At 38.3% G+C, this 26,417-nt stretch overlaps 3 protein-coding genes across 7 annotated transcripts in view; 2 read left to right on the top strand and 1 right to left on the bottom strand.

The window, feature by feature from the left end:
• LOC127511450 (oocyte zinc finger protein XlCOF6-like) overlaps window positions 1-26,417 on the top strand; it is an 832,024-nt gene that overhangs the window by 321,460 nt on the left and 484,147 nt on the right. The gene's annotated exons all lie outside the window — the stretch shown is intronic.
• Window positions 172-4,929, top strand: LOC127510643 (uncharacterized). Its single transcript, XM_051890495.1, has 2 exons — window positions 172-338; window positions 3,024-4,929. Exons 1-2 carry the CDS (start codon window positions 294-296, stop codon window positions 4,179-4,181), a joined length of 1,203 nt encoding a protein of 400 aa, XP_051746455.1. The 5' UTR covers window positions 172-293; the 3' UTR covers window positions 4,182-4,929.
• LOC127510699 (membrane-spanning 4-domains subfamily A member 4A-like) overlaps window positions 10,933-26,417 on the bottom strand; it is a 69,392-nt gene continuing 53,907 nt past the window's right edge. For 4 of the 5 annotated variants that reach the window (XR_007929698.1, XR_007929697.1, XM_051890634.1 and 1 more), the window contains 3 exons: window positions 25,900-26,016; window positions 18,780-18,905; window positions 10,933-13,646 (listed from right to left, as the gene is read on the bottom strand). Coding sequence is in view for 2 of the 5 variants with exons in the window: in XM_051890634.1 (XP_051746594.1) it covers window positions 13,632-13,646; window positions 18,780-18,905; window positions 25,900-26,016 (258 nt within the window). In the remaining 3 variants the exon portion in view is untranslated. The remainder of the gene's footprint in view (window positions 13,647-18,779; window positions 18,906-25,899; window positions 26,017-26,417) is intronic. The other variant, XR_007929699.1, reaches the window with a different exon arrangement.

Below are 26,417 nucleotides of genomic sequence, written 5' to 3' on the forward strand. Positions count from 1 at the left end.
ACAAGGCCTTATTTGCTGTTTAGTGTTGGTAAACTGCATGTATGTAGTGCCAGCAACAAAGGACGAATGAAACACTGCTCTGGGCGTTGTTTGAAACAGGCTGTTCCACTTAACTGAAATGTTTATTCCAGCTAACAGACCTCACTGTCATGAGGAACCTAGAGCTTGAACAGCACAGCAGTTTTATCAGAAAACAATCCCATTTCTTCTCACTCTGCAAAATTATAACCACCCTCAGATCCTATATAAGACTCAGATTAGCAGGCAGATTTCACTCAGTTAGGAGCAAGAAGATGGCAAGCGCAGGCAGCAAAAGGCCCAGAGACCCCTCTGCTCAGGTCAGACATTATATTTAACACCATTTATGATACAGTAGTTAGTATACTTTACAAACACTACTACTTAACTTTCCAGTTTATACTTATAGGTACCATGTAAGCACATTGTGTATGTGCTACAATTAAATTAGTTTCTTTATTAAATAGTGACACATCATACTTGTTTGGCAACACTTTATAATAACTTTCATTAATAAATCATTAACAAACATCTATTGCTTAACAGATCATTGGCTGAAATGCTTATAAATGTCATTAAACTTTTAATTCATATGATCATTCACTTTTTAAAAATCTACAAATGATTTTAAAATTGTACAATGACTAAAAGCTTATTTGTTACATTTGAATGCTAATTGTCTTTAAACTTCAATTCATATATTATCTAATGCTCTTTTTTACATTTACATGTTGTGAATAAATAGTTTAATTAGTAATTTTAAGCACTTTTGTGTAAAGGTTGTCTTTAACAAGTATTTAGCTAAACTTAACACATACTTGTAATTTAAGTGCAAAACGTTTTTATTTTATTATTATTTTTTTTATTGGCTCAACACGTAGATTTTCCCCTATGCACCTGACTTAAGTTTACCTGTTTACCTGGGGCGTCTCCTAATTGACACCCGAGAGTCTCCTAATCGACACTCAATAATATACCTGATCTTCCTAATTGACACTCAATAATATACCTGATCTTCCTAATAGACACTCAATAATATACCTGATCTTCCTAATAGACACTCAATAATATACCTGATCTTCCTAATTGACACTCAATAATATACCTGATCTTCCTAATTGACACTCAATAATATACCTGATCTTCCTAATTGACACTCAATAATATACCTGATCTTCCTAATAGACACTCAATAATATACCTGATCTTCCTAATTGACACTCAATAATATACCTGATCTTCCTAATAGACACTCAATAATATACCTGATCTTCCGGAGCGTCTCCTAATCGACACTCGATAATATACCTGATCTTCCTAATTGACACTCGATAATATACCTGATCTTCCGAAGCGTCTCCTAATCGACACTCAATAATATACCTGATCTTCCGGGGCGTCTCCTAATCGACACTCAATAATATACTTGATCTTCCGGAGCGTCTCCTAATCGACACTCGATAATATACCTGATCTTCCTAATTGACACTCAATAATATACCTGATCTTCCGGAGCGTCTCCTAATCGACACTCAATAATATACCTGATCTTCCTAAATGACACTCGATAATATACCTGATCTTCCGGAGCGTCTCCTAATCGACACTAAATAATATACCTGATCTTCCGAAGCGTCTCCTAATCGACACTCAATAATATACCTGATCTTCCTAATTGACACTCAATAATAAACCTGATCTTCCGGGGCGTCTCCTAATCGACACTCAATAATATACCTGATCTTCCGGGACGTCTCCTAATCGACACTCAATAATATACCTGATCTTCCGGAGCGTCTCCTAATCCACACTCGATAATATACCTGATCTTCCTAATCGACACTCAATAATAAACCTGATCTTCCGGGGCGTCTCCTAATCGACACTCAATAATATACCTGATCTTCCTAATTGACACTTGATAATATACCTGATCTTCCGAAGCGTCTCCTAATCGACACTCAATAATATACCTGATCTTCTGGGGCGTCTCCTAATCGACACCAAATAATATACCTGATTTACGGGGTGTCTCCTAATCGACACCAAATAATATTTCGGTCAACGTCTTGACCCTAGTGCTCCCTAACTTGCTGCGCAGCAATAACCAGATAGACTCCGGACCATGCCTTAGAATATGCTTTATTCACGGCCGGAGCACCTTGTATCAATCGCAGAGAATCCCACCAGCAAAAAGAATACAACAGTTTATATAGGATAGGAGCATGGTAAAGTATTCTATAATATGATTGGTTCTTCATATGTCAAACTCTCATGTTACTAGGTAAAGCAAGATCTGCCCAAATCATGTGTTTATTAGTTCGTTGGTTACTCAATATCACAGTACTATTATATTTAGATGGTTGTCTAGCTGTCCCTAGGTTTCATTTCCCCTTTTCTTATTTTTGGACATGATTCAGACACACACTGACATAGGCCCATGCAAGGTTTGAGGACATTTAGGTTTCAAAAGCATATAAATGTTATTCCTGCAAGGAAAAAGAAATGTTAGTTATGATTAATTAAAAAATTCCATCACACATACTATATCCTTAAACAGGAAATTCCTTGATTTATAACAAATACATTTTTCATGGAAACACTTGTTTTCAATCAAATTGACCCCTTAACTAACCTTACATTTGTAAATGTAAAAAAGTGCATTGAGTAATGTATGAACTGAAATTTAATGACATTTATAGATGTTTTAAAAGTGCATGATCATATGAATGGAAAGTTTAATAACATTTGTAAGAATTTTAATTGACATTAAATCTGTTATTCGTTATGTAATGTCTGATAAGTTCATTTGTAAACAATAACAAGCACATTATTTCATATTTATGGCTATGTGAATATACAGTATATTAACTAATGATCATTGATGTAATTATTATAAAGTTTTATCTAGTGTGGTATAAACAGTTTTACCATCAGAAGAGTACAGTAACTTGACTCCTATTCTTTCAGTGACCAAAATTGCTTGTGTTCTGTCTCTTAACCAGGGGTTAAAGGTCAAGTTTCTGATCAATATACCTTTGAAGGTGAATTCAGAGGATGATGCACAGAAAAGGTGTCGTTATCTACTCGATGCCCTAAGTGAAGGCTTTAAGGAAGAGGAAATGAAATTTATGAAGGACAAGAGTGGCAAAGAAGTGCTGGAAGACGTAGCCGTGGTTATTGGCATGAATGGAAAACACAGCCCAGAACTAGTTCAGATCCTGAAGAAGCTCAAGACCTTCAGGTACGACTGTAAAATTAAGTATGCTATAATCACATACACCTGGGGAACAGGTGGAACAATAGCGCAAGACGCGACTGAGCCACCGTACCAGCATATTCGAGAGCATCTGAAAGATGACGGTGCTACAAAAACACTTGTGGAGGAATTGAAAGGGGATGACAGAAGTTGTTTGGTTTACTTCAGTTTTGTTGATAGCGACACTATCAGATTCAACTTCATCTACAGTGAATACTTACAGATTGTGAGAGAGGAGCTGAAGAAAGACTCCATCCCACCCACCGTGATGTCGACTGGTTATGAGTTCCACAGCAGCAGCGACTATCACATTGCGAGTTGGCTGGACCGCATGGTTCGTGTAACCGTGGCAGAGGTCAATCCTCTCTTTGTGTACTACCCAGAGCCCAACTTCTGCGTTCTAGTGCGTGATGGACTCAACACCATAAAGGAGAGTTTCATCCAAAAAGGAAGACGGAATATGGAGTCACCCATCCTGATCAACCGGGTCAAGACACGTGCCAATTTTAAAGCTGTGTTTTCAGACGGAAACCCTATCATCATCGCTATTCCGGACAGATTTACGCTAAGTTGCCAAGGCCTGAAGACTGGACAGTCGATGCTGGATGGGATGAATTTGGCAAAGGGTGCAAACTGTCATAGGGTGCTCACAAATTATCAAACATTTAATAAAGCGGGACCAAATGAAAGCACAAAGAAGCAAGGAATTACTGGAAAAAACAGAGGGTTCATCATTCAGTTATATAACGCTAAAAATGAGCAGGAATTAGAGCAGCTGAGTAAGAAAAATCCGTTCACCATAGACGGAAATGATGCTACAATACTAGTTAACGCTATTAGAGAAGCAAGAGAATACAAAAACTTTGTTCTTGAATTTAATGAAAAGCTCCCTGGAAATAATTAAATTTAAACTTGTCTGTTTTTACCATGGTAAAAACTGATGAGCTTAAATTGCCCTTATTCTGACTGCCTGTTTTTATATGTTGATACATTTCTACTATACACTCGTGCGGCTTTAATCATTTAAATGGCATTGTTAATGTTGATTTATTATATCTAACAACATAGTTTACTTCATAATGAAATCGCACGCTTAACATAAACACAGTAACATTACAATCTGAGACTAAAACATATTGGCTTGGAGACGTCTGGCTGTAATTTGCAGCTAAATTGTAGTATTATTAGTATAAAACAATATAGTACAGTAATATCAGTAATGAAAATCCAAAGGAATAATCATTTTAAACTCTCACCTGAAAATTATTTCTAAATTGCAAATAGATATTTTAGGTGGGTTTTGCCTTTAATAATTTTATGTTTACTAATTACTAGTGTGCATGCTAACATTACACAATTTACTTATTTTACTCTATGTTTTAGATTGTGAATCTGAATCAGGAACAGCCACAATAATTAGGTCCTGTTTTGTGTAAATGATATGTGCAAATTTTATGACACATAAATCACACTTAATCAAATGTGTTCTTATTAAAGTGGCATCTAATGATGTTTGTTTTTGATCTGCTGAATAATTCAAATATAAATACATTCTGAATTATATTTACTCTTTTACATTTATTTCCCAACTGTATGACTGCATTGGTTGTATGTGAATCCTGATTCCAATAAAGATAAAATGATGCCATAAAGACTGGTGGAAGTGTTTATAAGATATCTGCACTTACAGTTTTGGCTAGTGATGTGTCGTTCATGAGCGATTCGTTCATTTTGAACAAATCTTTAATGTGACTCGGGAACAACGAGTTGTCTCAGAGAGGGATTGGTTCATTTCGGGTTGACCGTGCATGCACAACATCCCATAAGTTCTGTACAGGAAACAGAAATTATTAATTCACCCTTGAGTCTTCGGGTTCGAGTTGTTCGTTCATCAAGTCCCAGCCCCATAGGCTGAATGCAGAAACAGAAATGATTAGTTCATCTCTCGAGTCCAGGATTGAAAACCACTGCCCTAAACAATAACTTAAATATACTAAAATATCTATTTAAAGGGTTGTTTCACCCAAAAAAAAGGAAATTATCACATGATTTACTGACCCTCAAACCATCCTAGGTGTATATGACGATCTTCTTTCAGACAAACACAATCGGAGATATATAGAAATATGTCCTGGCTCTCCAAAGCTTTATTGAACTGGGGGCCTGTTTTGAAGCCCGAAATAAATGCATCCATTCATCATAAAAGTAATCCATACAGTTTCAGGGGGTTCATAAAGGCATTCTGAAGCGAAGCAATGAGATTTTGCAAGAAAATTATCCATATTTAAAACTTTATTAACCATAATAACTAGCTTCCAACAGACGGCAGTACGCATCGATTTGCGGCGGAAGAGTAAACTCTGGCCTGACGCATGATGTCAAGGACATACATGCATTATACTTTCGCCCACACCATTGAATTCCGTCATTGGCCCAATGGATGGTCCTTTGATTATTTTTAATACTGTGTCAAATTACTCTTAAAAGTAAATGACCAATCAAAGATGACCGGGAGAAAGTCTTTGTTCTATCTTGTCACCCTATTTGCATGTTTATGTTGGTCTGGATAATTTGTGCAGTTTTACACAAAGCATGGTAAAAATATTCTGATGCATTTTATCATAGCATACTATACACCATTAAAGGTGCAATATGTAAGAATTTTGCAGTAAAATATCCAAAAACCACTAGGCCAGTGTTATATATTTTGTTCACTTGGTTACTTACAATATCCCAAATGTTTACAACTATTTGTAAATCTTGAGAAAATTGCAATTTTAACCAAGGCTGTGGGACACGTGAGGAGTCGCCTGTCAATTGCGTCATACCCGCGTTACCCTCAGTTTCTGGTTTTATTTTGTAGAAACCATGGAAACACCAAAGACGCATGTTTTAATAGACAAGGGAACAACTGTTTTGATATATGCTTAGGCAGAAAACTAATTATTGTTATATAGCTCAACACGTTTAGTCTTATTGTTTAAATCTAATTTTCTTGATTTTTTGCGAGTACCATGCTTTACCATGAGAAAAACACTATTTTGTCAAGTAGCTAATATAGCATAATCAGATGTAGCTTTATTTTTAGTAACAATAATACAGCATTTTCTACATCATATAATACGTTTTAAAATTAATTGCATGCCATTTATCAACACAAGCCATCCAGCATTTAATATGATATTCTAAAATCGATCTATCTTACTGCAGTGTGTCTCAAACAAGTGTCTCACAGTAGCAGCCGCCGAACGAACACACGGAATAACGTTATAACATAATTTTCAGCAAACTCAGATGTCTCTAGATTCATGGCTTGTACTGCACTGCTGCCCAGTAGTGGCACTGCGGACCCCTCATCTACAACCATGAATTCTAGCCGGCACAGTTGTTTCTAGGATTTCTCAGTGTAACTTTACATTTCCCCAATGGCTGCAGTGTGCTTTTATTGTACATCACCAGCACTTGCTCAGTCTTTTCAATTTGTGTGGCTGGGTTTAACAGGTTGACAGGTATAATGTTACAGCTGGCTCCACAATCTAACTGAAACTTTACCTGTTCTTTTCCCAGGAGCATGGCAGCAAAGAGTTTTGAGTGTGGTCTCTGTTTATCCTTCGTCACCGTGTTCACTGTCCCTACGGTTACACACAAAATTTCCTCATAACTTTCATCATCTGACTCAGTAATACACCGTTTTTTCTTTCTGCATTTTAGTTCTGCACAAATTGAGGCAAAATTATTGTCTTTTCCACTTTTTTCCCCATATGCAGGATATTTCTGTTTATTTCTCTCATGCATTTTCCCGCAAAACTTGCAGTTTACAGTGCTCTTACTTTTCTCTTTTCTCACAGCCTGTTTTACAGCATGCACTTCCGCCACGGGAGAGGATGTCATAATCAAACACGGAGGAGAAAAGCGGCACGGATGCTTTCAAATGTGAGTACTGAAAACCAAAAACATGGTTCCTTGTGTTAAAACAGCGGCCGTTAGAAGCACCGGTTTCTATAGAAACAGTCAGACGCGCGCCTCCGAAATGAGGCACAAGAGACGCGCATTTAGGTCTGCGCATGCGCTTTAGTTTGATCCAGCCTAAATACTGTTTTTTTTGTCATGATTTGAGCGTTTGGAAAAAAAAATTACGAGACAGTTGTTGTCAGATTTCATTGGTGATTTCAAATATGAAATTTAATCGAAAGCTTGGCAAACAGCTTTGGAGAATTTGATGATTCCCCATTCAAAGAGATAGGAGCTGCATGATGCCCAGGATGCCCGAGAGGCGTTTCAAAGATGGCCGCCGAGTGAAATGACTTGTCTTAAAGGGACTTTGACTATATACATCATAAAGTCGATTACTAAATAAATACTAAATAAGTATAGCAGATGATGAGCACATCACAACATGAAATAGACATCTGAGTGAACTGTTCTGTAGTCGCTGTATATTCATACAAAACCATCAATGGTTGACTTTTTAATGTTGTATTCATGTTTTAATGCACTTATCACATTTACCTAATTTTCCAATAAACCAGTTTTATTGATTGCAATAAAGACGAAGCTGTTGGGACCGTTTAAAAACGCATTGTCTGTAATTAGACACGCACACGCATTTTTTCCCCAGCACTTCAAATGTTATTTTTAATGTGATGACCACAAACATTACTTGTTCATCCTTCTGACATTGTCCCTATCGTAAAACCGAACGTTTCAAAATGTAGGAAATTCAACATTTGATAGAAAACACTTATTTAAAAATAAAAAAGACAAAAATTACCACTTTAACCAGCAGGTGGCGGCAAAGTAGCATTTATTTGCGCATATATCAGCCATTTCCTCTAATCGTTTTTTCACTTCGTTTTTGACTAAATATTAAACATTATAAAATAGCTAGGTTTAAAAATACATTTTGTCAATGTGAAGTATGAAATACTCAAAAAATCTTAAGAAAAACAATAACTTTTCTTGTGAATGAATGACACAGAAAGCGAGCACCGCGCTTTCCCTTTATAATTACAGCAGCTGTCAAGATCAATGATTTCAGCACACTTGTAAAAACACACATTTTATTTAATTAATCTAACTAAAGTGCACAATAAATATTTAATTTTTGAAGTTTTTTTCACATAAAAGTGTGAAAACTGATGGTCTAATTGAATTTGAATTTGAGGAGGAACAATGAGGTACGTCTTTATTTATTTATTTTTTATACCGTTTTACGTTTGAATAACTAAATTAATGCTATGCTTGACTATTTAAGTGACTGTATTCTGATTATAAACTAAGTATTACACTACTGATGCTCAACACACCAGCAAATGACATCTCACCGGAAGTAGTGGCATGGATGAGACCCTCCATCACTCCTCCTGCCCTTACTGCCTCATCTGGCCTAGATGTTGATGTGATCTCTTCTTCCTCAGTGAGCCCAGAGCCAGCCAGAGCATCTAGAAAAAGACATTAAGGATGTGATTTTGGTCAAGTTTGTTCTGCTGTTTTCTGTTCATACAATGGAGCCCAACTTTCATAAGCTTCAAAAGCATCATCAAATAATGTCATGAAGCTTCTGGAAGTCATTGACTGATACTGTATGAACAGAAACCAACAGGAAAAACTTGACAAATCAACTTTTGTGTTCAGAAAAAAACAGAAAAAGAAAAAAAAATGAACACATGAATTGAACAGCGTGAAGGTGAGTGACTCGAATGACTGAATTTATGTTTGTGTGAACTAACCCTTTATGCCCCCAAATAGAAATTGTATGAAATGTGTGTATGCATTTATATTATAGTAGTACCTTAAAAAAGTAAACTTTAAGAAATAAGCAGCTTTAATTAGCGTTTGTGCCCGAGACACTAAGGATTTACAAAAATCACGTTTACATTTGTACATTTGTCAGATACCGTTATCCAAAGTGACTTACAGTGCTCTTATTACAGGGACGATCCCGCTGGAGTAACCTGGAGTAAAGTGTCTTGCTCAAGGACACACTGGTGGTGACGGCTGCGGAGATCGAACCAGCAACCTTCTGCTCACCAGTTCAGTGCTTTAGATAAGTAATGAAGCTACAACAAAAATTAGTCTGTAATTGTAAAAATATGAAATGAAATATGGCAAGAAACTGAATGCTGACATGAATGAATTGTAAAATGTTTTAATCTGTTTATTTAGTCATGCTGATGGAGAGCACATGAATGTTTGGACCAGACACAGTTGCAACCAGATTGTCCCGCACATCTTCTCCCACTCTTGCTTCAAGGTTGTGGGGTTCAGTGGTCCATCATCATGGTCTTCCTCATCCTCTGGATCAACAATGTCCCCATTGAGAAACGCAGCAGTGAGGGACATGATGGATGAAGGTGTTCACGGTGGTCAGCTGCTTCATCAAAATAAAGCTGCAGAATTGGCACAGCTGTGTTGAGATGGCAGTAGGATGTGGGGTTCACCGCCTGTAAATACATGATTGTTAGAACAATAAGTTTGAATAAAGCTTTGTTTCATGTGTTATTGACTTGTATATGCATTTATTTATTTATTTTGTTATTAATTATGCTATTATTATCAGTAAATTTATATATTTGATTACTTCATGCATTAATTCATTGCTTGACTGTAAATTGTCTAGTGTGTATTCATGCATAGTTATGTCATATGACAAAACTTTACATTTTGCTTGTTTTACTAAAGAAGTAAAACGAAAAGTAATATAATTAAGTTTTGGTCAGCATTTATCATTATTATTGAGCGTAAGTGTTGGGGTGTGCTAGGAATGCAATTCATTCTGGGATAATCTTAATTTTTAAGTAGTTTATACTTACATTTTTTGAGTACAAAATCAACAGTCTTCTTCAAAGGCGAGATCTTCGTCAGTGCAGCCAAATGAATTTAATATGTTTGTGTTGCACTTTTATTTTCATTTTGTTTTATTTATGCACTTATTGCATCCTTATGTGGATAAAAATGAATTGTTTTGAGAACAAATGAATTTTGTATTTTTGAAATTCAATTAAAAAAATGCTGAATGAAATAAATAAATAAAAAGTTCTGCACTGTTTGTTCTTCAAAACTTATTGTAAGCAAAAGTTACACCTCGACAACATCAAACATTCAAGTCTTCTAATTTTTTTGATCAACAAACAGTGGTGCCTCCAGTAAATTTTTAATGGGGTGGCCAAAGGGGGACAGTAAAGGGGTGGCACTCTAAAATGTGGTAACCCAAAATGAAAATTCAGGATGCACTTTGCCAAAAATTAAAAAATGAAAATAAAGTTAAAATAATCAATTTATTAATCTTTATTTAATAATCAACACTCAAAGAATACTGAATTGTACACACATTTAAATTACACATAAAGCAGTTTTATATCAACTTATTTAAAAATAAAATTTTGTTTCTACTCCAGTTTGTTGATGAAATATAAACATTTAAACAATGGCTGTGTAGTCCAACTTGTTTTCATGACAAATTTATTCAAACATAGCCTATTAAAGCAAAGGTATAATGTAGGGATGCACCGATACCATTTTTTAAGGACCAAGTACAAGTACCGATACTGTTTTTCTAGTACTCGCCGATACTGATGCTTATACATTTATTCATTTCTTTTTTTTTTTTCTTTTTTTGATGTTGCAGTTTTCCAAGCACAACACAGTGAGACTAATGAATGTAGGACAGCTTCTTTATTACTCCTCCAATGAAAAAAGTAATAATTTTTATGTGCTTGTCACAAACTTAAAGAACAAAAAATTCACAGTGTCCAATAACCTTTAAAGGGCATAATTGCCGATATATGTTTTTGTTATATAAAAAGAAATTTACAAACAAATTACAAACAATACAACAAATACTACAGAGATACAAATTAAATAAACTTGTTTTTTCATATACAGTAGGTTTATTTACCATGTATATATTTATTTAACATATCATGTTGTTTTATTAACATTAATGACAAATATAGGCTACGGTCCCTTTAAGACCGAGTCCATGGATACTGACACATATCCTGTTTTCACCCAAATGTTTATGTCCACTTAAGCCATTAACCGACTGTATTTATTGGTCTTTGGTATCGGGGGTATTTTTACGAGTATGAGTACAAGTACAAGTACATGAGCTTGGTATCGGGCCCGATACCGATACTAGTATCAGTGCATATACAATCTCGTGCATATATTTATCAAAATGTTTTTCTGGGATGCACCAATTTGAAAATATTGGTCGAAGTCGAAACCAATATATTTGCCGATAAATACAAATCTTGATATGAATTTTGAGCCGAAACACAAAAACAAAAGGCAAACAAATACAGTGAATAACTGCTTTTATTTTAAAAACAGTGGAAAACAAAGAAAACTGCAAGGAAGCATCTAGATATATCTTTTCCCAAAATCATTCACTAAATGTTGCCAACTTTGAACAGATTTCTTAACTTTTAAAATGAATTATACATTCCTATGGCCAACTTTCTTTTATATAAATAAAATTTATTTCCTGACAAAAAAATAAAATAATGCATAAATAAAGCTTACAAGCCTCTGAACAACATTTACATGAAGAATCAAAATACCAATCAAAGAATCAAAATGTGCCATGGATAAATAATGTCTTCATACAACCCAAATTCTGGAAATGTTTGGACATTTTTTTAAATTTAATTAAAATGAAAACTAAAAGATTTTTAAATCACATGAGCCAATATTTTATTCACAATAGAACACAGATAACATAACAAATGTTTAAACTGAGAAATTTTACACTTTTATCCACTAAATGAGCTCATTTCAAATTTGATGCCTGCTACAGGTCTCAAAAAGGTTGGCACAGGGGCAAAAAAGGGCTGAAAAAGCAAGAAATTTTGAAAAGATTGGGAGAACATCTAGCAACTAATTAAGTTAATTGATATCAGGTCTGTAACATGATTAGCTATACAAGGGATGTCTTAGAGGCAGAGTCTCTCAGAAGTAAAGATAGGCAATCTGTGAAAGAGTGCATAAAAAGATTGAGGAATACTTTAAAATAATGATCCTCAAAGTCAAATTGCAAAGGCTTTGCAAATCTTATCACCTACAGTGCATAACATCATTGGAAGATTCAGAGAAACTGCAGAAATCTCATAAGGGACAAGGCCGAAGACTTTATTGGATGCCTGTGGTCTTCGGGCCCTCAGACGACACTGCATCACCCATTGGCCTGATTGTGTCAATGACATCACTAAATGGGCCTAAGAATACGTCCAGAAACCACTGTCGGTAAACACAATCCGCCGTGCCATCTGCAGATGCCAACTAAAGCTCTATCATGCAAAAAGGAAGCCATATGTGAACATGGCCCAGAAGCGCCGTCGTGTCCTGTGGGACAAGGCTCATTTAAAATTGACTGTTTTAAAGTGGAAAAGTGTCTATGGTCAGACGAGTCCAAATTTGACATTCTTGTTGGAAATCATGGATGCCATGTCCTCCGGGCTAAAGAGGCGGGAGACCTTCCAGTGTTTTATCAGCATTCAGTTCAAAAGCCAGCATCTCTGATGGTATGGGGGTGCATAAATGCATACGGTATGGGCAGCTTACATGTTTTGGAAGGCACTATGAATGCTGAAAGGTATATATAAAGGTTTTAGAGGAACATATGCTCCCCTCCAGATGACATCTATTTCAGGGAAGGTCTTGTGTATTTCAGTAGGACAATGCAAAACAACATACTGCAGCTATTACAACAGCATGGCTTCGTCATAGAAGAGCCTGGGTGCTGAATTGACCTGCCTGCAGTCCAGATCTTTCACCTATAGAGAAAAATACATCAAAGACAACCACAAACTCTTCAGCAGCTGGAAAACTATATCAGGCAAGAATGGGACCAAATTCCAACACCAAAACTCCAGAAACTCATAACCTTGATGCCCAGACGTCTTCAAACTGTTTTGAAAAGAAGAGGAGATGCTACACCATGGTAAACATGCCCCCGTCCCCACTAATTTGGGACCTGTAGCAGGCATCAAATTTGAAATGAGCTCATTTTGTGCATAAAATTGTAAAATTTCTCAGTTAAACATTTGTTATGTTATCTATGTTCTATTGTGAAAATAATATTGGCTCATGTCACTTGAAAATCTTTTAGTTTTCATTTTATTCACATTTAAAAAACGGTCCAACATTTCTGGAATTCGGGTTGTAAAAAAAGGTTGGGTTAAGACTGTCACAGAGTAAACAATACTGACGATACAAAAGAGCAACACAGAGATGAAGGCAGGGGAGCCAAGTCTCACGTTCATTTTGACGTCCTTTTAAATGCTGACGGGAATGATTGGCAGCGGAGGAGTTGACATCATGCTGTTTGAAAGCTTCCCCAACCAACCAGAGTTCAGACAGGTTGAGCCTAAGAAAATGACAAGAAGTGAGAGAGAGAAAAAAAACACAGACACACCCACAGGGATGTAACAGGGAACACAATGGCCTGGTTTCACAGACAGGGCTTAGCCTAAGCCAGGATTAAACCTTAGTTCAATTAGGGCATTTAAGTGGCTTTTATAAACATTCACTAGAAAACATTACTGGTGTGCATATTGAGACAAAACAATGGCCGTATGAAATAAAACATATTTTAAGATACGTCAGTATATGTTGCCTTCAGTTAAAACAGCTCAAACATGCATTTTAGTCTAGGACTAGCTTAAGCCTTGTCTGTGAAACCAGGGGAGTATGTGCTAAGTTTACTTTATTTACATTCAAATAGGGTATTCCAGAAAGATTGTTTCGATAAGAAACAAAGTGTCATCCTTCAAATTCTGTCCACAAAATCACGAAATTCAAAGAGAAAGTGCCGTTTTGATACTCTTTGATGCGACGTGACAGATCACTGTACAGAGAGTAAAAACATTTAGAAGTTAATGCAAAAACTGAGTTAGGTGCAGCTTACATATTTGCATACAATTTGTTATTTGAGTGTTGATTATTTCATCTAAAAATAAAAAGCAATTGACTTTAGGCAAATAGTTTGGGCACAGTTGTTAACCTTTAATATTATAGAAGCATAATGATCAAGTAAGGGCTTCCTACATAGTTTATAGCATTAGCAAAGATAATTTTTTTTTTTTTATCCTTAAGAAACTTTGTTATAATTTAATTTAATATATTTAAAGACGAAAACACAATTTGTTAAGTAAACCACTGTTTAATAAAAATAACTAGCTTTTTTTTCTCCCCACCTGCTATACCGAAAACCGTACCGAACTGTGCCTTCAAAACCGAGGTACGTACCGAACCGTGAGTTTTGTGTACCGTTACACCCCTAATATACACTATATTGCCAAAAGTATTGGGACATTCCTCCAAATCATTGAATTCAGGTGTTCCAATCACTTCCATAGCCACAGGTGTATAAAATCAAGCACCTAGGCATGCAGACTGCTTCTACAAACATTTGTGAAAAAATGGGTCGCTCTCAGGAGCTCAGTGAACTCAAGCGTGGTACCGTGATAGGTTGCCACCTGTGCAACAAGTCCATTTGTGAAATTTCCTCACTACTAAATATTCCACGGTCAACTGTTAGTGGTATCATAACAAAGTGGAAGCAATTGGGGGACAACAGCAACTCAGCCACGAAGTGATAGGCCACATAAAATCATAGAGCAGGGTCAGTGCATGCTGAGGCACACAGTGCACAGAAGTTGCCAACTTTCTGCAGAGTCAATAGCTACAGGGCTCCAAACTTCATGTGGCCTTCAGATTAACTCAAGAACAGTGCGTAGAGCTTCATGGAATGGGTTTCCATGGCCGAGCAGCTGCATCCAAGCCTTACATCACCAAGTGGAATGCAAAGTGTCAGATGCAGTGGTGTAAAGCACGCCGCCACTGGACTCTAGAGCACGCTTCTCTTTCTAGCAATCTGATGGACGAGACTGGGTTTGGTGGTTGCCAGGAGAACGGTACTTGCCTGCCTGCATTATGCCAAGTGTAAAGTTTGGTGGAGGGGGGATTATGGTGTGGGGTTGTTTTTCAGGGGTTGGGCTTGGCCCCTTAGTTCCAGTGAAAGGAACTCTTAATGCTTCAGCATACCAAGACATTTTGGGCAATTTCATGCTCCCAAATTTGTGGGAACAGTTTGGGGATGGCAACTTCCTGTTCCAAAATGACTGCGCACCAGTGCACAAAGCAAGGTCCATAAAGACATGGATGAGCGAGTTTGGTGTGGAGGAATTTGACTGGCCTGCACAGAGTCCTGGCCTCAACCCGATAGAACACCTTTGGGATGAATTAGAGCGGAGACTGCGAGCCAGGCCTTCTCGCCAACATCACTGCCTGACCTCACAAATGCGCTTCTAGAAGAATGGTCAAAAATTCCCATAAACACACTCCTAAACCTTGTGAAAGCTTTCCCAGAAGAGTTGAAGCTGTTATAGCGGCAAAGGGTGGGCCAACTCCATATTAAACCCTACAGATTAAGAATGGGATGTCATTAAAGTTCATGTGCACGTAAAGGCAGACGTCCCAAAATTTTTGGCAATATAATGTGTGTGTGTGTGTGTGTATGTATATATATATATATATTAAAAAAAATAAAGCACTATTATAAAGCGGTAATGTTTATTCAATTCTAATATATATTTATTTTATTGTCATCTCACACATGAATCTGCTTTTTATTGTCATTATTTATAGAAAACAGGAAGTTTTCTATGCTATAATTTCTATAATAAAATACATATGTGATATCTTACTAAATAATTAGCATCAAACAAACAAGATAATTCTTATTTTCAGTGAATAAAGATTACTTATTACTGTAAATAAAAAGATTGGAAAAAAATGATTGCACAACCACTCAATAGGTGGCGATGTGCACCAAGTAGGTTATGTAAATCGGCATTAAACAAAAGAAGAAGGAAGTAGAATGGCACACTTTTTCTTAGCGTCTGTTTCCATGAATCATCGATTTGTCGCTTAGTTGAGAATGTCTTGTGTGTTAACCGGGAACATACTCTGGGTTGTCTGAACTTAGTCCCGAAACGTGTTTTTGGAACCAGCATACCTCGAGTAAGCAAGGTTTGGGTTAATCAACCGAGAGTTCAGGGTATATATGATGGTAAGTTAACCTTGGTTTCTGGAATACCCCCCTGGTTTCACAGACAAGGCTTAGGCCTGGGACACACTAGACAATTTTCAGAGAGTTTCAACTGATTTTTAGCATTATAATCCTCTGAACACACACTAGATGATTCGACAGGAATGCGAGACCACACACCTGTTGACTGCAGGAACAATTTCACAGTGACACAAGATCTCACGGAGACTCGCGAGATCAAACGTGACTTGAGAAGAAAAACAAATTGAGGACAACCAATGTTGTCAATTGGCTCTACTGGAGCTTGTTCTGTTTTACAGTGAAAAACAGTGTAGAAAAAAGAATATGGGTGATTTTTCTTTCTCAATACTCCATTTTCATGGCATGTTTGTGGCTGCTGTTTCAGCTAAATAAGCACGCAACATCTGGTAGGTGAAGCTTGCTCACTCTCATTGGCTATCACGGGTATCACGTCAGAGGCAGAGTCGTAAATACCAAACATGTTTGATATTTATGATTTGAGAACGGGGACACTCCGTCTCGATCAGGAGCAGTTATATAATTGTAATGATACCACACAATAGAGGATTTTTTGGACAAAAAATTGTTTGCGACAACCCAAGAATCTTAAAGTGTGTGGCCTGCCTTAAGATAGTCCTAGACTAAAATGCATGTTTGAGCTGTTTTAATTGAAAGCAACTTGTACTTTTTTCTAGGGCACATTTATAAGCTACTTAAATGTCCTAATTGAACTAATGCCTAATCCTGGTTTAGCCTAAGCCTGGTTTAGCCTAAGCCCTGTCCTTGAAACTGGGTCATGATCTCCAACATTTTTGTAGACAGAGGTTTAAAGCTCAAGAATTTTACATGTTAAAAGCTCAAGGGTTTGAATATTTGAAAGTGAAGATTTTAAAGGGGTGGTTCATTGCGATTTCACTTTTTTAACTTTAGTTAGTGTGTAATGTTGCTGCTTGAGCATAAACAGTATCTGCAAAGTTACAGTGCTGAAAGTTCAATGCAAACTAAGATGTTGTCTTTTAAAGTTATGGCAGTTTAATGCCTACAATTACGACCAGTTTGGACGACAACAAGCTTCATCCCGGGTTGGTGACATCATAAACCCTGCGATTAACATAAACCCTGCCCCCCGGGAACACGCAACAAAGTGGGCGAAGCCACATCACGTGGCATTTTGGAAGAGGAAGAGTTGTCTACACCGGACGCGAGAGGTGCGACACAACACATCAAAAGATAATAGAACCCATTAGAATCGGTGATATTGTCTACACTGGATGCGGCGCGGAAGACAGCTTCCAGAATCTACACGAGTTTAATGCTGGATTTGCACCAAGGCTATTACTGAAAGATGAAGCAGTTCCCACTTTAAAAGCAGAAGCTGTTATTAATGGGCCCCAAACTGTAAGTATGTTTTACTTTTGTACATTTTTGTACATGTCTTTTAAATGTATAGTTCTGTTGCTATTTTTTGGTTGCATCAAGGACATAAAGACCAATGCGGTTTGGCTTCGCTAGCCAGTTAGCTAAATTCTATTGCATACTTCTCCAAAAAACACCAACAAACTTCTAGGTTCATAGACAAACAGTTGTTCATGCTATAAATTAAATGATACCTTTACAAAAATGCTACTACTCAGTCATGTATTCGGCTACAGTAAAGCTTTAATCAGGATAAAACCGTATATTGAAAGCTAACAAACAGCAGTAACATTTACAAGTGACAGCATATCTAAACACTTTGACACAAATACAAACGGAAATACTTACCATTCAGAAACATCCTTTAAAAGCCGTACTTGCAGAGGTTCTGCTTGACCCCCTTCATTATTACTGCTATCTTTGTCTGATTCGGGCTCAATCTGATACAGCAATATTGATGCCATTAGTTACATTTCCACCGAAAGCGTGCAACTATTGCCCATAATGGTAAGGGGCGTGCCATTTCCGTACAACGTGCACTAGACGCTTCAGCGAATCCAGAGCTGTTGAAAAACATATTAAACAGCTCTGAGCGAATCACAATACACTGGGCCAGCTAACCAATCTAAGCCCATTGCGTATTTCGCAGGGAGTGGTATCATAGAACGAGGAAGTCAAACCGGCCTTTCGAATTGACAATGGAGACAGTGTTGTAAAATAAAGGTAAAATATATAAAAAATACGGCTTTTTTTTTTTTTTTTTTTTATTGAACATTAAGACACGTTAAACTGTGCCCCATAAACACAATCAAGCCTAGAAAAAAAAAAAACAGTGAACCACCCCTTTAAGAAATAAATATTTGTATTGTAATTTGTAGTGTTTATTGGTTCTTTGTAAAGTGTGAAACCAAGCGTAAACTTAAAAGTAACAATTTCCATTATATATACACATATCTGAGGGGTTCAGCTGACAAAAAAATTTGGGAACCCCTGACTTGACACATTACTCACCCCTGAGGAAGTGCAACAGGTGGCTTTACAGGCAAATCCTGACAGATGGATGGAAATGACAAACTCAAGGACGGTGAATATCAGCAATATACCATGAACTGCCAAGAAATGTTCCCGATAATTATCCTGAAAAATATTAACAATAATAATAATTATAATAATAATGACAAAATTATTGATAATTAGTACTCACACTGGTATAGCTACTGTCTGCTCAGCAGTCTAGAATCTAGCATCCTTGTTCATACGGTAAGACAACATATTTAGGTCAAACCGGACTGAGTTTTAATGCCTTTTTGTATTGTAAACGGTCAGTAATTGGAGATCTATAAAATATTTGGACTGGAAAATAAAGACTGGACTGATGAATGCAGATTAAAGGGGTCATGAATTAAGAAAACAACGTTTCCTTGAGCTTAAGAGGTCATCATACTATAAGAATATCCTATAAGTTTCAGAACTGAAATCTATAGTTATTTATTTTCAACAATGTGAATGTCTCAGTTGAGCTTTATTTATTTCTATTCGGTATTCAATGTGGATTCGTTGGTAAATCAATCGCATTTCGGCGCAGGCTTTGCAAACAGACTTTTACGATATGGACTCGACCAATTATGCATGTAAGTAACTGAGTTATTCCTACTGTTCTAGTGCCTGATCTGATATGTAATGATTCATGTACAAACGGTTTCTCTTAGTAGGATGAAAATAATCTGTTATTTAAAGGGTGATTCAATTATATAAAGAAAGCGATCAAAGAATGCTCCCTTTGCAATAATTGGAGCTGTCAGTCAAACAGCATGAGTTTATCAGTGACTGAGTTCTGAACTCATGCCAAAACTCCCTTTTTATTCAACAAATATCTTAAGTTATATCAAAGACTATAGAATAACACAAGACGTTTCACTCGTATTGTTTTGAATGGGAGAAAGTGCAACACGCAGTGTGGCGTCCCGCCTTCTAAATAAGAGCCAATCGCCGACTGGTAAAGTCATCACATCACTGCAACGGCCGTTAGAAGCACCGGTTTCTAAAGAAACAGACGCATGCCTCTGAAATGAGGCACAAGAGACTTGCATTTAGGTTTGCGCACGCGCATTAGCTTGATCCAGCCTAAAAAATAAAATTTTTTTGTCATGATTTAAGCGTTTGGAAAAAAAAAAAAAAAATTATGAGACCGTTGTTGTCAGATTTCATTGGTAATTACAAATATGAAATTTAATCAAAAGCTTGGTAAACAGTTTTGGAGAATTTGATGTTTCCCCATTCAAAGAGATGAGAGCTGCACTTGCATGCCCGAGAGGCGTTTCAAAGCTGGCCACCGAGTGAGATGACTTGTCTTAAAGGGACTTTGGTTTTATTGCGTTTGCACTGTTAGTGACGATGAAAGTTAGTTATTTTACTGTTAAATATGGATTTTTTTCTTACACAAATGCATCACTTCACTTCAGAAGTCCTTTAGCCCTTTCACACAGGAAGTTAAAAATACTCTGGCTAAGCCCCCAGCGTGAGTTTTTCAAGGCGACCGTTATTTAGAACGTATCACCTTTATTGTTTTCATGGTGATGCGTCATTGCTTGTTACGTGACATACCGCAGCCACAATAGCGCTGTATGACTGATTATTTATTATTGTTTATTTCATTTTTCCTTTTTTGTTCAGAATGTTCGTAAATTTGTTAACTATAGCATGAAATATCTGATGTTCCGATTGTCAAATATGTACAAGTGGATGGGTTTTGCTGTTTAAACACCTTTATAATGATCGCGTTAGATGAGTTATGTGATGGCCGCCACCATGTTAGTTTGTGCCGCAGTACAGAGAATCGGATCTGTTAGATTTACAACACATGAATTCATCCACTTCTCCCGAAATGCATGAAAGTAAGTGCGCCGGTGAACTGAGAAGAATAGAGTAAACCTTAAAGTTACTTACACAATGTGTATCTTTCATGAATAAAACATGTCATCTAATCATTATGAAAAGGATTGTTATTGCCGCTTCTATAGACATCAGTGTGTATTTTGTGTATTTTACAAACTCTAAATGTACTGTTTTGTTAGCACATATGTGTATTTAAATGTCTGAAACCTAAAATAAACATTATGCGGTTGAAAACGCTGCATATTTGTGATATATGAAAAGAGCTGGTTTAGAGCCAGCCAAAGCGCACAAGCACATTTGAATTTGGCAGTCGATCACGTGATGCACTGAACGTTCTAATCACACCGGTGTGATCGTACGCTCCAGGGACCAGCCAAGACTGATCACACCGGTGTGATTGTACACGTCAAAGGGTTAGTAGAAGACCAGGAGTAATGGGGGGCACTAATGGGGAACGAAATACCCTCGCCACCATGCTGAGGGGAGTGCATGCCAAGAAGTGGCTTGTGACTAAGCACAAATAATGGCAGTTTCAACAGAAATGGCAAAAACCATTCTACCCCTTCTGGTCACACACTAGGCTGTCAGTGACATCATTCCCTATGGCCACTGCCCAAGCTATAAGCCTCAAAGAGGCCTCCATAATGAATGAAGGGCTACCAAGGCCACTCAAAGGCTTGGAACCAACAACTTCACATAGAAGGGGTCCCTTTAAGGGAATATGGCCAGTGGGCCGAAAGGAGCCCCAGCCAGTTACTTCTCAGAGGAGCATAGTCAACCCCGAATGGCACCAGGGAGGCCGACCCGGTCTATTCTTGTAACCTAGTCTGGCCAACAACTTTTTTTCTAAACAGAGCCTCTAAAACATCTTCCTCCAGAAGAGGCATCCAGGAGGAGGGACTGCAAACTGTCAGACCGGATCGTCAAGACGGGCATCCTGGAGAGCAGGACTCAGCATAGCGCTTTATAACCCTTGCAACCGAGGGGAGTTATTCTGCTCGATCCTAGGATCTGCAGAGCGCTTGTTTTTCAAAGCACAAAGGGATTCTTGTGAGGGGAGTAACTCCAGCCTAAGGGGCTGGTCTAACAGGAAGGCCTCACGAGAGGCCTTCAACCATCTGACTAGACTTAGAGGCAAACATAGCTGTGGGCTAGAATCAGGAAGGCTCCCAGAGGAGCCTGCAACATGATGGTAATCTGCTTTAAGTCATGCCAGATACACATTTGAGATGGGGATGAGGCTTGCTAAGGCCAGCTACCTGATAGCAAGTCTTTGCTGGCTGCCAAGTACCCAAATTGTTGTGAACTCACCCTCTGGGAGGCCTGCTACGGCCAGCTACCTGATAGCAAGTCTTTACTTGCAGAAACAGACTGTTTTACACAGAGCCTACAGGCCTGGAATACCTAATCACATCTCCAACAAGCAGTGTACTCAGTAAAAGCACGTTTTACCCTTTAAGCAAGGGGAATACAGTCTTATGCCACTGTGCTCTCGAGGAGGCCCAACTACTCCAAAAGATCATGGGCGTCAGCTTGTGGCAGTGCTCAGGCTCTAAGGGAGCATACTCAATCTGACATGAAAGAAGAGAGTACCTGATGTGCTCAACCTGAGCATCACTGGTGTCAGAGCACAGAGCTCTGAGAACAAAGTGAGCTAAACCTGAGACAAAGCTCAAGGGTGAAGGCCTGAGCAAAAACTCTTGCTCCAAGATTAGAATTAACCATCTGAGCTTAGCTCTGGAGGAATGGAGGCTTCAACAGGGAAAAATTCCACAGGAGAGGCCTGCAACACTCAACTCCGTGACTTGATAGTAATCAAGGAGCTTTTGGTGGAGAGATTGGTCTAAAGCCTCAACTAGACAAAGCTACTACCAAAGCTCTAGAGAGCAGAGGCTTCAGCATAGTGCTTTCCACTCTCTAACTGAGAGGAAGCCTAACAAAGCTTTCTACGAAAGCCTACAACACCTGGCTATTTATCTGTGCCTAACACCACTAGGAGTCTCAGCTCAACCTATGCAGATTGAGGAGGCCACAGGGCCTGCTACTCGCATTTTTAGCCCAGTGCAGAAGACGAGCCCCGGCCGGGGACGACTCTCACAGTGAGAGGAGGCGTACTAGGATCACTAGCTGCCAGTCTTAAGCTGGACAGAGAATCTTAATTCCTGGAGATCAATGGACCGGAGACTTCAGCCTATCCACTCTCAAAAGAAAGAAGGCCGGCTTACTCAACACAGGATAACTGGTCACCTGGAGCTCAGTGGAGTGGTGGCTTCAACATAATGACTCTCTAAGTGAGAGGATACTAACACACTCACCACAGGGAATATCAAGGTGGCCTTAACACAGACAAATGCTTGAGGACATCAACTACCTGGAGTTCAGAGGAGCGGAGGCTTCAAATAAAAACTCTCAAATCAGAGGAAACCAACACACTCACCATAGGGTCATTGTCAAGGTGGCCTTACAATAGGCCAACGCTTAATTCATCAACTACCTAGAGCTCAATGGAGTGGCAGCTTCAAATAGACACTCTCAGGAGAGAGGAAGCCAGCTCACTCACAACAGGGTCTGGAGCGAGGGCTTCAGCATACTGCCCTTCACTCTCTCAGCAAGAGGAAACCACTTCACTCAACCTAGGGAAGGTTTATCAAGGAGTCCTAACGGAAGGCCATAAACTTGAAACCGTGATATTACCTGGAGCTCAGTAGAGCGGTGGCTTCAACAAAACAACTCTCTTAACGAGAGGAAGCCAACTCACTTAACACAAAAAGATTATCAGGGTGGCCCCCGGAGGGACGAATACCTGACATATCAACTATCTGGAGCTCAGATGAGCAGCGGCCTCAGAAAACTGACTCTCCAATCGAGAGAAGGCCATGCCATTCAGTACAGTGGATATTTTGTTCTTAATGCTACCCACTATATTAAGACCTCACAAAATGTCTTTCAAAAGAGAGGAGGCACATAGTTAGAGTATCACGATAACCTTCCCTAATAATGGGAGCTCCAGGGCCCCAGTTAAAATGCCTCTATATAAAATATATAGAAATATAATCTAAAACATTTTGAATAAACAGACACTTTGGGGTGGGAGCACAGGGCGTAGACAGCACAAAAGACAAGATTAAAAGCAGGTCCAGTCTTTCAGTGGGTCAGCTTGGTAAGCATAAAATACTACCATAATGTGCAGTGCAGCATAATCTGCTGCCACGTATGTCCTGTCATATAAGAGCAGGGCCAGAGCTTTCAAAGTAGATGCCTCTCCAGCCACGAGATAGCACACAAATATTTCATCTTAAGGGGGCACTGACACATATCCAAGCTCAATCAAACACTCAACATCTGTATAATTTACATGCTGATGTCGATGGATGTGGGTCAAATATGGATTCTTCTGTGCCCAGAAGATCAAATGGAGATCAAAATGGAAAGGAAGGCTCATCATACGGGGGTGCAAATGCCTGACCCTCTTCCCTCGAGAAGATAGATAAAACTAGACTGGGGTTTTCTAAAGCTCACAGTGCGTGCAAACAGCTCTCTCAAGAACTAAACACGTGTGCTCCTCACCCAAACAATGCACAAGTTGTGATGATTGAAGCTTGGGCTAATTTTCATTTGAAAGTGAACTAATCCTTTACTCAGCCTCAAGCCATCCTAGGTGTATATGACTTTCTTCTTTCTGATGAACATGATGATTTTCTGATGATTCTTCTGATGCGAATCGATGCGTTTGTGCTTATCGATTCGCTTCAGAAGGCTTTAATTAACCCACCGGAGCAATATGGAGTACACGTTTATGATGTATGGATGTGGATGGAAGCACTTTCTTCAGCTCATACTCATGACCCCTGTTCACTGCCATTATAAAGCTCAGATGCGTCATGATATTTATTAATTTTTCTATGATTGTGTTCATCAGAAAGAAGAAAGTCATATACACCTAGGATGGTTTGAGGGTGAGAAAGCTTGGGCTAATTTTCTTTTGAAAGTTAACTAATCCTTTAAATGTCAAAAAGCTTTAAACACAAATCCACACATCACTTAAAACGTTACATATAGAGCACTGTCTGCTGATCCTGAGGATGCAAAAGACAACACAAACTCAAACACCAAAACACTCTCGTCAGCCGCTGAAGCATGTGAAAGATAAACACCTCTCTTAAACACTTCAGTGAGCACCTTCTGTGCGTTACTGGGCACAGAAACCTGTCCCTCTTCCCTCGAGAAGAGAAACAAACGAGAGTGGAGCTTCCTCAGCAGGAAATGCTCACAGCGCATTCCAACAGTTCCCTCAAGAACTGAGCATGCATGCTCAAACAAAGAATGCACAAGTCATGTGAGCTATCAAGTATCAAACATTTATGACACAGATGTGCACACCGCTTAAAACGTTTGCTTTAACAAGCCATTCTTACCTTGAACAGTGCTTCAAACAAACAGTCCCTAAAGACGAAACGAGGATGGCATGTTCTCAAGGTGCCCCTTATATACTTTCTGGTCACACTAGTATGATGTCATCTGTTGCCGGCCAATAGCATTGCCATGATTTGATACTTGCTTCAGATACCAGTCATGCAAAGGCATTCCCCATTAGTGTCTCAGGACGCATTGTGAGTTCCCTTTCAAAAGGGAATGCATCAGACCCATTTTAATTATGCACAGAATGTTATATTTTAAAGTGATATGGAAAAGATTAGGAGGAGAAATGGTTAGAGATTGAGGAAAATGCTGCTTTACCAAACTCAAAAGCTCTGGTCGAGCTGTGATATAAACAAAACTATATTGGCTATTTCAAAAAAGGGGAGGAACTGCCATGTTTTCCTGTTTCAGGGGAAATCACGTTTCCACACTGAATAAAGTTGTGTGTTTCAAGGCAATTCAATGGGACTTTAATACTTCTCTGGGTATAATTTGTGGACTTTCTGCATGAGAGCATTCTCATGCTTCCAGTATGAATGAAATAGACATTACACGAGAGTGTTTAGCACTCCATAATGCTAATCATCGAATTTTGGGTAAAAATAGAAAAATAATTCTAAAGTACTTTGTAACGTAGTAACTTGAGTAGTTTTTCAGCAAACTACTTATTTACACTTAATTGAGTCATTTCTCAGTACTTCTACTTGTACTCAAGTAGTTAGCACTCTTATTATTACTCTTTTTAGTGCTCTTTCTACCACTGGACCTTTAACAAGTGTATTGAACACACAAAAAGTGGATATAAAAGTTAACATACCTCAAACCCTACTCTACCACAATAAACACTGCAGCTTGACAACTCCACTAAAAATGCAACAATGGAAAGGCCTGCAGTAAAAATAGCCACAATGTTCATTCCAAGTGAACCTTTCACCTGTAGGTAAAAAAAAACAGAAAACAGAACATTAGCTTGTTAACATAGATAGAAAGGTATATGGAATGTGATAAAAGTACAGTATTTGACATAAGTAAATAATAAATAAATAAATACATAAATAGATTAATTAATTCTAGCCACAAGCAGCAAGCATCAGTGTTGAAGCACCAATTGTCAGGGCTCTGCCCTAGCAGCTCTGTCTGTTTTGACTCTGTCTAATATGACCAGGGGCCTGTACCATGATGGTAGTTGAACAAACTCAGGGTGTACTCACATTAGGCACTCTGAACCGTGCCCAAGCGCAATTGATCCCTAAAGCCCGGTTCATTTGACGATTCGTTTAGCCGTCCCTGGCCCGCTTGGAAAGAGGTGGGCCAGAGCGCAGTTCGGTTGGGCTC

Source organism: Ctenopharyngodon idella, chromosome 4 (assembly GCF_019924925.1).
Source record: "Ctenopharyngodon idella isolate HZGC_01 chromosome 4, HZGC01, whole genome shotgun sequence".
In the NCBI taxonomy this organism is placed as follows: domain Eukaryota; kingdom Metazoa; phylum Chordata; class Actinopteri; order Cypriniformes; family Xenocyprididae; genus Ctenopharyngodon; species Ctenopharyngodon idella.